Source organism: Empidonax traillii, unplaced genomic scaffold (assembly GCF_003031625.1).
Source record: "Empidonax traillii isolate 1590-97213 ecotype Southwest subspecies unplaced genomic scaffold, ASM303162v1 scaffold325:size649781, whole genome shotgun sequence".
In the NCBI taxonomy this organism is placed as follows: Eukaryota; Metazoa; Chordata; class Aves; order Passeriformes; family Tyrannidae; genus Empidonax; species Empidonax traillii.
In genome coordinates, this window is record NW_020955518.1 from 244,013 (window position 1) to 256,469 (window position 12,457).

Here is a 12,457-nt window from a genome sequence, read left to right on the forward strand (position 1 = left end):
ATCGTTTTTCTGGGTGTTCAATCTCTGTTCAATTTATACAATGAAAAGTGAAAGAATGCCCAGTGAGTCTTCTCAAAATAAATCTACAGCTAAAAATCCTCAGGGGAATTATGAGTATGTTAGTGCCACTGTCTTAAAAGTGGAATCACACTTCTTAGTCAAAGTAATCAGCTTGTATAAAAAGCATTGTATCTCAATCTGTCCTTTGAGGTTTCTCCTCCACTTTACTTACTGAGATATTACTTGCCCTACTGAGACATCCAGACAAGCAAGTTAGGAAATGTCTGTCCTTAGAGAACTGTGTGCATATGGTGCACAGCAGACTCGGGATCTGAATCCTCCCTGGGGTCCACAGGCTTTTCTTTGCATGATGTGTAGCACCAGATTATAAACCTGGAGAAGTTCCCCAGTGTTGAGGGATGACTGTACAATGCAGTGCAGTATAATACTGCCATACAATACTTGTAATACAACAATTCTGTTCTCCTTTTTCTCTGCCCTCTTTCTTAATGTAGGCAGCTGGCAAAGCCGAAATCAGATGCAAAAAAAGACGACTATAAAGAAGGTAAGTAGTGATAACGCCTTAGGATTCTTTTTTCGTCTAGTTTCTGAGAAGGATTGCATTTGGTCACTCTGTCCATTTAACTTGGCCCCAAAAACTTCTAAATTCATCAGCCAAAATCAACTGAAGTCATGAGAATAGATATCTCAAAGATAACAATTTCCACTGAGTTCTTTCAAAAGAGGTAGGTGCAAATAGGAGGAGATGTTATTAATTCCTTTCAGGCTTGGGAAGAATGCAGTGTGAATTCCTGAATTCTCAGGCATTAGAGAATCTGTTCCTTAGCTCAGGTTTCTTTTGTGATATGGGTTTTCTGGAGTCTGTAGAACACAGGTTAAGTGTAAATCGGTCTTGTAAGTAGGAATGAATTGCAGTATCGTAATACAGGTGAGTTAGAAGTAATTTAGTCATGAGATGCACAAAACCATGGGCGTGGAAGGTGTCCCTGACGCTGAGCAAATTACCTTGGAGCTGAATTGCCTTGTTGAGTACACAAGTGGACTTGGTGGCAGCTGGAAAAATCTATTAGGTCCTAGCAACATCCTGCTGACTCCAGGCTGAACATGGGAAGGGACCCAAAATGCACTTTGGGTGTAGTAGCTCAAATTCTACTTGTGCAATGTAAAATACTACTTACTGAGCTCAAAGATAGTTTTATAATTGGTGATGATGAGATCAAACCCACCTATATCTAAACTAACATGGTGATACATCTATTACTCTCTCGCTGACCTCTTTAACTGTTTCAATGATAGTGCTAGTATCCAACCTGTGGCAAAGGATGCTGTCTGGTAAATACTGGGCAGGTCTCTTAAAACAAGCAAGCATTTTGAGTTCTTTTGTATCTGGGAGTTTATCTTGAGGCATTTCTCATCTTCTAGGGCTTTTGTGTCACAACGCAGAAAATAGAAGAGATGCATGCTTAAACAGTGTGCTAAAATCATGCCTCTTTAGAGACTTCCACGTGAGCAATTTTTAGACAGACACAATTTTACGTGAATGGAGTAAAAACACTTTAGAGGTAGGTAGTTGTTGTTTTCACTTTTCCAGAGAGAAGTAACTGGAATAAATTTGCCTTCTGCGTGGAACAAAAGCTAGGTGTTTGTTTTCATCATATTGGCTTCCCAGTCTATGAAGAAGCTGCTAAATAAATCACACTTCTAAAAAGGTAGTTTAAACATAAGTATTTTAAGTTGAATGCTGCGATCACAACAGTAACTTTTAATTCAGTGAATAAAGGCAAAAATCAATTAAAGGCAGGGGATTTTACATTTTGCTAGAGCAACAGTGAAATAAAGGGACTGACATGTTTTCCTTCCTAGGAAGTTTTACGTATTATTGCTTTTCAGTGACCAGAACACTGAAGACCAGAGCTGAGGCAAAAGCTGCAGAACAAGTCCATGAAGAAAATGGGGATTTGGAGGTCCGCCGGAGCTGCAGACTCCAGCAAAGCCGTTACACGTCTACAAATCAGTCTGTTTTGTTTGACAAACTTGTAACAAAGTAAGTAGTTTTCTCTCATCTTGCAAAGGTGCTACAAGGAGCCTTGTTAGCAACCCCTTATCCTGTGGCAAAATACTGGCTAGGGACTTCCTCCTTTTGACAAGAGAAAAAGGTATTGTTGCTCCTGGCAGCAAGAGCTAAATGCACTCAGTGGTTAGGCTGAGACTTCCCTATGTACCACTATGTATATGTTACATCCTAGTGATTAGATTTTAGGAAGAAATTGTTTACTGGGAGAGTGGTAAGGCTCTGGAACAGGTTGCCCAGAGAAGTTGTGGATGCCCAGTCCCTGCAAGTATTCAAGGCCAGGTTGAATGGGGCTTTGAGCAACCTGGTCTGGTACATACAGGTCGGGTGGGTTTTTGTGTTTTCCTGTGAACCAGAACAATCAGTTTCTGTTGTGACCTAGAGTATATTTAGCTTAAGACGCTAAGGAAAGTTGGATATGGGCAGAGTGAAGCAGTCCTGGTGTTTCTGCCTGTCTGTCTGTGGCATAATTCTCTCTGTGAAGCCCAAACAGACATTGCTTTCCTTGAAAGGTTTGTGAAGTGTAACAGCAGTAGGGTGGTTTCTCTAGCATATACAGTCATGGAAAATCAACGCAAAACTTAAATTGCAATTTAGAGAAGAATATGCAACCTGTTTGTCTGAAGAAGGCTGTGAACCAAAAGTGACTTAATATTATCATGCAGAGCAACTTAAGTGCTATGAAAACCTGCCATAATATCTGCTGTCTTACTATCTGCAGAATTCATTTTTTTAACTCCTGGGGTTGGGGTTTTTTTATTGTGTTCAGCAAGAGAAGAAAATAAACCTGAGCAGTGTATGTTTGCAAATCCTCAAACATTTGTCCTTAATTCTGTAAAAAAAGTAAACATTTGACCTAATTTTTAAGTATTGTAGAAAAACTTGGCTAAGGGTCAATGACTCTTGCTTTGTGCACACTATATTAAAATGTCGTGATGATTGCGTGCGCTGTTTTAAATGGGTTTTTTTGTACTTGCCTATTTTTGCTCTTCTATGACAACTTTGTATCTCAGTACTGCAGAAGCAGTCTTGCAAAAAATGGATGACATGGAGAAGATGCGTAAACGGCGAAGGATGGGAGACCTGGAGGTGTTCCACGATACAGAAGAAGTAGATACTAATTTATTTTGCTGTTTTTGTATTAGTAGGGTATTTCACATAGGGAAATTATTTAGTTGTAGTTTTACTTTAGCAGAAAAAACCTTCATCCAAAGCATAGTGTAGTCTAAAATAACACTTGTTTTTGCTCTGTGATGATACAATTTAACATCTTAGTGTTACGGTCATGCTACAACTGTGCTGTAAGGGTGGAAGAAGTAACTTCTTCAGAAGACAAGAAATAGCAGTGAAAGATAGCAACAGATGTCTTTGCTACACTTTCTGAATTGTCTTACGATTTTTGAATGGATACTGTTTACAAACAGCTGTTTCAGGGCTTGGATTTTCACTTCAAATCTTACTAAAACCTGAATTCACTGATACCTGCTTTCCCTGTGTGTTCTTGTGCCAACCTTGCCTGTGAGCTCAACTATCCTATCCTGAGAGGAACTACTGTTAAAATGATAGACAGCCATCATATTTCTTCTGTCTTAATTTTGCTCTATTAAATTAAGTTAATCCAATGTTATTTTGAATGCCAGTCACTTTGTTTTTTAAACATCTTCATGGTCTACTTTCACAAGTTTTTGTTTGGATCTGAATTCTTATTTTAGAGCAGAAATCCTTGTTATTAATCCTGGATGACAGAATGATGTTCCTCTTCTCTCCTGCCATACAATAATTAAATCTTTTGTGTATATGGAGTGCCTTGATAAGGATACTGTATGGGCACCAAATATGCCCAAAGGTTTTCTGCATATCTGTGACTGGTGTTCGTTTCTTTTATTTAGGAAAGCCTCGATACGGAACGGACTGACGAAGAAACAGCTGATAATCAAGGTAGCATTGTGGGCTAGTTCTGTTTTTAAATCTTCCTGACTGTGCTATAGCCAAAAACCTTGTCCTAAACAACTGAGATGGGGCAAAATTCTGGGTAATTTTCATCTATTAAAAAAATCTGTGCTGCTATTGACATTACAAGCCATAGTCACAGACTCCAGGACTGTACTGCTGTGAGCTCTGAGCAGGTATTCAGAGGGAAAAAAAAAGTCAGTGTTTTTCCAAAACATAAGATAAGAGGTTGTGGACATGTGGGAATACATGCTGTGTAGTGCACTTTGAATTTATTACCATTTGCAACAGTACTTAAACAGTCTAATGTTTCGTTGATGTACAGATGGTTCATCAGAAGAAAGTGAAGCAAAAGAAGACGACGGTGGAGACACGCGGAAGCGTTACTCCTTTCGGCAGAGGAAAACTGTTGAGCGCTATCAAGCGCCACTGCAAAGTAGGTTATAGGCACAGCTTCTCTTGGGAACTAATGTCTTGCATGGGAGTGAGAGTGTTGTGGGTTTTTTTTAAAAGGAAAATGCATTTGGACACGCTCAACTTCTATTTAAATGTGTTTCCTTACCTGCAAGTGAATTTTATTAAATGCCTGTATCCTCTGCACATTCTATTTCTTTGCCATTCGGCATCTGTATTGTTGTTTTTCAGGATAAATATTATCTATATATCCTTGAAAGAACAGTAATTGAACAGACTTGATGATCTTACTCTTGTGTTTTTTCAGTTCTCCTTAATATCATGTGTGTGGTTTTTCACTTTTATTGTGCATTGATTAAAAGAAAAAAAATCCCCATCCCTCCACCCTTGAAACTTCCCCTCAACCTAAAGATGGGTGATACACATCCAATTTTCTGCCTCTTTCACTATCCTGCTTTCTCTTAAACTTGTTTGTAACATTATTCTAAATTCTTTGCTTTCAACAGAACCAGGACAACGGAAGATGTATTTTTCGGAACGGGCTTCACCTGTCAGACAGAGAGACTCATGCAAAGGAACGAACAGGTGTGTGTACAGTTAGTGGTAGCTCTTCTTTCTCAGCAGTGCTGTCAGTCACATGGCTGAATAAAGCTTTCAAGGGTTTTTGGACTGGTGGTAATTAGAGATTAACAGTATGGTTACTGCTGGTTATTAATAGTCTAGTTGTTGCTAATTATTATATGGCTAATTATTATTATTAACCATATTTTTAATTTATTACTATTAATTATTAATAATTATTATTAACCATATTGTTAATATGTTTATTAACAGTGTGGTATTGCTGGTTATAACCCATCCTTTTTACTAGCCATTAGATTTTATTTGAAAATATGCTTTTTTCAGGTCACTCAAAAGGTGACGATGAGGGTTGTGGCTGAGATTGTGTAACTGAAATTTGTTTGTTCTGGACTTGAAACCAGAATCTCCCTCTGAAAATCACAGACTATTTAATCTTGGGGGATACAAATTATTTTTTTAAAACCAAAGACAGTTTAGTTAAAAGAGGGAACCTGTTTTAAGGATGTAATGATTTTTTTTTTAGAGATGATTTTTTTTTTTTTAAAGATGCTAGTTTCTCTTTGGAATAAGTTAAAAAGGTTGATGTTTTACAGAGTGGATATATAATGTTAAGTGCAACTCTGTGTATAGTCTGTGTGAGGGAGTAAGGAGACAAAAGGAGTAACTTGGTTAGAAAATTTCTTTGCATGCTGGTTCCTGAGGAAATCAAATTTTGCTGTCATGAGGAAAATCACATAATGTACTTTGAAATGAGATTCATAAGGAGTACAATGATCTGGAAACTTAATAAATCTCACTTTAAACTTTGATACTACTTACTGTGTATTTTAATTTTTTCGCATCTTTGTTTGAATGTTTGCAGACGGAGACACACAGTCCCCAGCAGCAGTGATTCCTCTTCCTCATCTGATGATGAAGAGGATTTTGAGAGGCAGCGGAAGAACAGAAATTTAAGAAGGTTAATGAAATTGGAAAATAGGGGAGGGAAGAGTCTACTTGGGAGGGCTTTACATCTGCCTAACTGTGAAGTGTTGCCATCTTCACCTTGTATGCTTTGTAATTTCTGGCAGTCCTGTCTGTTGGTGCTGCCAGCTGTAACTGGACCCTGCAACTGGATTTACACAATTGATTTTGATAAGCAATTTGATTTCTAGGTGGGAATGGGTGTAGGAACACTTTGATGTAATATCCTAGTGTAAAATTCTACTGTTCCTGTGCTTTACAGTAGTTGATTCATAAAGAAGCCACCATAACAGAGAATGCTATAAATAGAGAAAATGATGGAGGTTTTGTTACTTGACAGATGCTCTAGAAAAATTATTTTAATAACACTCTAACAAATGAGTTTTCGGCCTGACATCTTTCAGACATCTTCTGGCACTCACATTCCATAGGCCTTGGGAAGGACCAGCAGTGCCAGGCAGCCTTTATAATGTTAATCCTCACTGAAACAAGTATTGCCTTGGGCTGTAACTAATAAAGTGTAGAAGCTAAATGAATTTGAAAGGTGATAGTGTGCTTGGGGGAGGCAGTTTCTTCCATCACACAAATCAGTGTCAGTCCATGGTCTACACATAACAGAATAAGCTTGTATTCCTATATGTGTTTTGTTGACTGGCATGGATATTTGTAAGCACTAAGAGCTGTTAAAATAATCAACTGAGTTTAATGTCTGGAGTGACCATTTTTCTTTATTTACTCATGGCCAGTAAATGTAAAACAGATTAAACAAATATTTAACTATTCAGGAAGTTTATGCTCATTTATAAGACTGTCTGCATTCACTTGCTATCATTAGAAAATCAAAAATCTGCATTGTAACTTAGAAAGCAGTTTTCTCTTTAATTCAAATCAGGTCTCTTCCTGGCAACTTTCGGAAAGGTGACTTAAAGGGAGCTCACAAGGACCGCATGAAAATTGGAACAAGTCTGGCTGATGTTGATCCAGTGAAAATAGATTGTTCAGTAAGCATTTTTACTTCATAGTAAAAATGTTTTCAGTATTTATGAAAGCTTTCAGTAATGGGCTGTCTACACCTACCTTGGCTTATACTTTTCTTTCAAGAGATTTGAAAATTGGCACGAACATTTCCTTTGTGCTGACATCTAATTCTTGATGGAACCTTACAGAGGTTGCAGCTTTCTTTAACCTACAAAACGTGTTCCGTTGACTTCATCTTTAGGTACGATTTGATGGCGTGGGTGGTCTTTCTGACCACATTTCAGCTTTAAAAGAGATGGTCGTTTTTCCACTGCTTTATCCAGAAGTCTTTGAGAGGTTCAAAATTCAACCTCCAAGGTAACAGATGTTGTTTATAACTGTAATATAACTATACATTTTCAGGAAAATATTCAGCTGAGGTATAATTATGTTTCCATGCTTCAAAATTTTAAGCAGTGTTGATGAGGCTTTTTTTTTAGCAGTAGTAAAAAGTAATTTGTAAAAAATGTATAGAATCCAGTGTACACGTAGGTTCAGAGATTTACTGCGTGGCAAGACTATGCTTTAAAAGTGTGTTGCCTTTAAAAGGGGGGGTTGGAGTGTTTTTATTCTGAGCTCTATGTGCAAGTGGACTTGATCAGTTTGTAAGCAGGAAGGAATTATCTACTGGTAGTGAACTGCAGTTTGTTTTGTGGAAGTCCAGTTGTCTCTCCCCCAGCTCTGCTTTTGTTCTCAGAGTTCCAGGATCAGTTTTACAACTGATTGAACTTGCAACTAGAACTTTGCAGTGATTTTGTGCTTGAGCTAAAATAAGAATCTGTCCATTTCTTACGAGGCTAAATTAGTTCTGTGTTACGAAATTAAATTAGAGAGATTTAATTGTTAGCTTTATATTTTCTTGATCAGCAAAACTCAGGCATGATATATTAAAATAGGACTTTGGAAAGTTTCCTTTCAGTAACTTTAAAAATATTACAAACAACTGAAAGGATATTTTACTTAGGCAAGAATAGTTCTATGTTTTAGGGATGAAGGTTGTAAAAGGTACTTTTCCATGATGTTTTTTTTCTTATATGAATTTTCTTTTTTTTTTACTTTTTGTTTTTTTAAATTGCAGAGGTTGTCTATTCTATGGTCCACCAGGGACTGGAAAGACACTGGTTGCTCGTGCACTTGCTAATGAATGCAGCCAAGGTGACAGGAGAGTAGCCTTCTTTATGAGAAAAGGTGCCGACTGCCTGAGTAAATGGGTTGGGGAATCTGAGCGACAGCTTCGTTTGTTGTTTGATCAGGTAAGGTTGAAACGTGCCTTGTGTTCTATCTGAGCTGTAGCTAATTTTCTGTGGTCAAAAAGAACTCATTCTTTTTCATGTTTTGTCAGCTCCTTCCACTGAAATGGGATTGTCAGTGTTTCCTTTGTCAGTGGGGTTTTTAGGGGCTTGAAGTCTTGAGATGTATTGTGAAAGATAAGTAAAGCAATCAAGAAAACCTTGCAAAGCAACACACGCCTGCCACTCCTTGCCTTACAAAAAAACCCAAAAAAAGGCTTCAAGAGGCAAGAGATGGTGGCTTTTGATCAGAGGGAAACAGAGGCAGGCTGAAAGCATGATCATTTAAATTGGTAAAACAGGTTGCTTCCAGAACCTGTAATTAAGTCCCAGCTCTGCTATTGGTGGTTGCCAAATAGCTGTAAAAGCTGCTGGTGTGATTTGTTTGCTGTTGCCCAGTGTCGGTGGATTGACATAAATTGCTGCCTTCTTGTGAAGATCTTGGGTGATCTTAGTAGAGATCCCTGATGCTGGCCTGAAAAAATCTAGTTCCAGTGACTTTACAACCATAACGTTGTTCCTGCATTTCTCCTTCAGATAGTTTTCCTGGTGTCACTATTCCTATGCTTCCATTGCAGGCCTACCAGATGCGACCTTCAATTATTTTCTTTGATGAGATCGATGGCCTTGCTCCTGTACGGTCCAGTAAACAAGACCAAGTTCATAGGTAGGACATGTTTTGTATCTGTGTAGAAGGCTGCTTGATCTCTGTGGAAAGCAAACCTATTTAACTTAATGTGGCACATTAATTTATCCTGAAAACTTGTAATTCAGTACTACTGAATTTCATATTATTTTTAAACACTAAAAAACCGTTTGATAGCAGCACACAAGGTCTGTTACCTGATCTGTGTGGAACTCAAGATGATCTACTAAACTGCTGAATGAAAATTGTACTTTTCTGTTAGCTCTGTTGTATCGACACTTCTGGCCCTTATGGATGGCTTAGAGAGCAGAGGAGAGGTTGTGGTAATTGGAGCCACCAACAGACTGGATTCTATAGATCCTGCTTTGAGACGACCGGGACGCTTCGATCGAGAGTTCCTCTTCAGCTTGCCAAACAAAGAGGTCAGAGCTTCAACTCCACCTTAATGCCAGTGGGGCAGAGTCCATCTTAAAACCCAACTCCTGTAACAGGGCAGCATTGTGGAGCAGTGACAGTCTCTGTCAGTGTTGTACGACTTGGACAAACGAGGGGCTGTCTGGAGAGACTGTGCTGTACCATGGAGGGCAGACCTGGCACTCAATATGTATCAGTAAGATGATTCCAACAGGCAGTTAGTTCTCTAGTTTTGGTTTTTCTGTGACCAGCAAAGACTATGGGGTGCTACTGGTCACTGAAATGTTTAAGAATGTATGTGCAGATTAGTTACAAAGTATTGCTATAGCACTGTGAAAGTGAAAGAAATTGTGTACAGACAAGAATTCCTTTTTGGTAACAAAAACTTTGATCAAGGCTGGTGCTGGAGCAATTGAAGTATGTTGGGATGTAACACTTTCACTGGTACTTAGTAATAGGGGCTTGGACAAAAATGTCAAGTCACTGCACAGGGACAGGGCTTGGGAAGGTTCTAGTTCAATGGCAATAGCTAAGCAATTAAAAACCCCATGTATTTAGCAACCAAAAAATATTGGAGGGGGGCAGTGGGCAAAACTGGAATACTCTGGTTTTTTTTCTGGCTCCAGCTGATATTTCTTTTCCTTAGCACTTTTTGGAAAGACAATAAAAGCCATATTGGTCTGAAGACTAGTAAAAGTGCACTAAACAGTGCATTTAAAACAAACATTTGTCTCCAAATTTTATCTGCTCTCAGGAACAGGAGAAAAGGTGCCATAAAACAGATCTAATACACAATTCCTACTGTGAAAGAATTCTAGAAATCTGCTATAATTGGTCTGTATACTTGAAAATACTTAAATAATTCAGTGAAAGTCTTGCTAAGATCAGAGATGGGGATAGGAAACGTTTGATGTTGTCTGGATGAGTGACAATCGTTTGAATCATAATTATTGTTCTTCTTGGTAGTAACTGTAGCAATTGGAAATAGAGTGCTAGTACTGTTTTCCTTGGATGAGCTGGCAGAAGAGCAGATTTGATGAACTAATGAGACTGTCACTGTGAAATTTTGCTGAATTTGAGAGAATTTTCTTTAAAAAATCTGTTTCCAGATAAGTTTGGGGGGTTTTACTACAAATTTTTCATCGGGATTATTAGGTCTCACACTTGTGAAAACTCACTTTTTATGGAAGATGTAAATGCCTTTTATTTCACTGCAGCCCCCAGCAAGAGTTTAATGTAACAAGTTGAAAATACTGAAAATTCCTTGTGGAAAAAGAGAGCATATTACTGACCTTAAGCATTTTAAAGTTTAGCAGACAAGAAAAGTATTTGTATTAGTGTGAGGGTTTGTGGGTTTTGTGTTGTGATTGTTTTAAAAGAAAACTTAGGGCAAACTAAAATGCAACTGTTTTGTTTTCAGGCGAGAAAAGAGATTTTCAAAATTCACACACGAGACTGGACCCTGAAGCCACTGGACAAGTTTCTTGAAGAGCTGGCTGAGAAATGTGTTGGTGAGTTTGAAAACAGTGTGGGTTACTGCACACTGCACACGACTTGAGCCATAGGGAGCCAGAGCTTGTACCAGGCAGTGCTCGAAGGCAGAGGGGCAGCTGGCATGCCTTGGAAGCAAACAAAGTTCTCTTTTTTTCTCAAAACACTTGATGGGGTTTGGGACACCTTTCCCAGGAGCAAAGTTTTGACTAGGAAGCTGCTGCTTAAGTGCAGGATATCAGGCTGTGAGCCACATGACAAAACTTCTCTGCAGTGCAGTAATTCTTTAAATTACTGCTTACCCTGTTAATTTTTGGCTGCATGCAAAGTCTTCCAGTGTTGCACTTTATTAGTCTTGGCCGTGACTTTGGTGTTGCCTGAGACTGCCCCAACATGTGACTCATGTTTTGTTTATTAGGGTACTGCGGTGCTGACATCAAAGCCTTATGTGCTGAAGCTGCTCTCTGTGCTTTGCGCCGCCGGTACCCTCAGATATACGAGAGGAGCGAGAAACTGCAGTTGGACGTCACTTCGATTAAAATAACAGCAAAGGATTTTGTCACGGCCATGCAGAAAACTGTTCCAGCTTCACAGAGGGCTGTGGCTTCACCTGGGCGAGCGCTATCACCTATTTTAAAACCCCTGTTGGAAAAGACACTGGAAAGAATTTTACAAGGCTTGCAGAGAGTATTTCCCCACGCAGAACTTGCACTAAAGAAGGACCAACAGCAAGGTATAACAATAACATCCATTTGTTTAAAATTCTGCCAATGCAAAAACTTGTGATCTGTGCAATAACATACACAAACCCCTCAGCCATAAGGACAGTTCAGTTTTATATCTGCATGTGCACGGTGCTGGGTGGGAGCTGTGAGTGACTCACCATACACAGTAGAGAACTGTGTTCTCTGCTGGAGCACCCTGTTTCTGAGAGTAGCTAACATCACATCATTTGTAGAGATGGATCGAAAGTTTAATATATGAGCACCTCTTTCCAAATAAATGCTTACATGCAGGGAGAAGAGTATTGTTACATAAATGCTTCTACTTCCTGTCTGAAGAATGTCAGAACCACGGTGCAAGTTGTTTAAGCTAAATACAGTTTTAGGTATCATGACTTTTAACCATTATGGTCTCAACTGAAATATTTGTGGATCACAGTGTATGCTTGCATATGAGATAAGAATGTTTTAGTAGTGTGTGCTTTGGGGTTTGGCTTGCATAGCATAGGTGGGCTCGTGGTCCTGACTATGAAAATAGCATTCAGTGTGTACTCTAAAATGATGGAATACAACAGAATGGTTTCCTGCACTGATTTCAAAGGTGAGATTTGGACTATTTAGGAATGTTAACAAAGCTCTCGTGTCTTCCTGTTTTAGGAAATGATGTGATTGACACTGATGAGGAATCACCATCAATTTTTGAAGAGAGGCCAACTCATAAAGTGCCTGATCATGAAAAGGAAGAATTCCTCACTTTTAACAGGTCCATGTTTGTCCCCTTTATCTTTACGTTTTTAAGATGTCCAGGTCTGTAAACTGTTTTGTTGTGAGGGGTGCTGGGTGAAGGAGTGATGGGTGTGGAGGAGGTGATCAGTAT

The 12,457-nt window shown here is 38.8% G+C and overlaps 1 protein-coding gene across 1 annotated transcript in view; it reads left to right on the forward strand.

The window, feature by feature from the left end:
• The window catches only part of ATAD2 (ATPase family AAA domain containing 2), a 30,053-nt gene that overhangs the window by 3,908 nt on the left and 13,688 nt on the right, over positions 1–12,457 (forward strand). Inside the window, exons 3-17 of the mRNA XM_027891677.1 lie at positions 516–565; positions 1,912–2,065; positions 3,106–3,202; positions 3,982–4,030; positions 4,368–4,478; positions 4,963–5,041; positions 5,901–5,996; positions 6,894–7,002; positions 7,221–7,336; positions 8,097–8,271; positions 8,886–8,974; positions 9,216–9,375; positions 10,788–10,878; positions 11,277–11,591; positions 12,238–12,343. Of these exons, the coding sequence (XP_027747478.1) occupies positions 516–565; positions 1,912–2,065; positions 3,106–3,202; positions 3,982–4,030; positions 4,368–4,478; positions 4,963–5,041; positions 5,901–5,996; positions 6,894–7,002; positions 7,221–7,336; positions 8,097–8,271; positions 8,886–8,974; positions 9,216–9,375; positions 10,788–10,878; positions 11,277–11,591; positions 12,238–12,343 (1,797 nt within the window). The remainder of the gene's footprint in view (positions 1–515; positions 566–1,911; positions 2,066–3,105; positions 3,203–3,981; positions 4,031–4,367; positions 4,479–4,962; positions 5,042–5,900; positions 5,997–6,893; positions 7,003–7,220; positions 7,337–8,096; positions 8,272–8,885; positions 8,975–9,215; positions 9,376–10,787; positions 10,879–11,276; positions 11,592–12,237; positions 12,344–12,457) is intronic.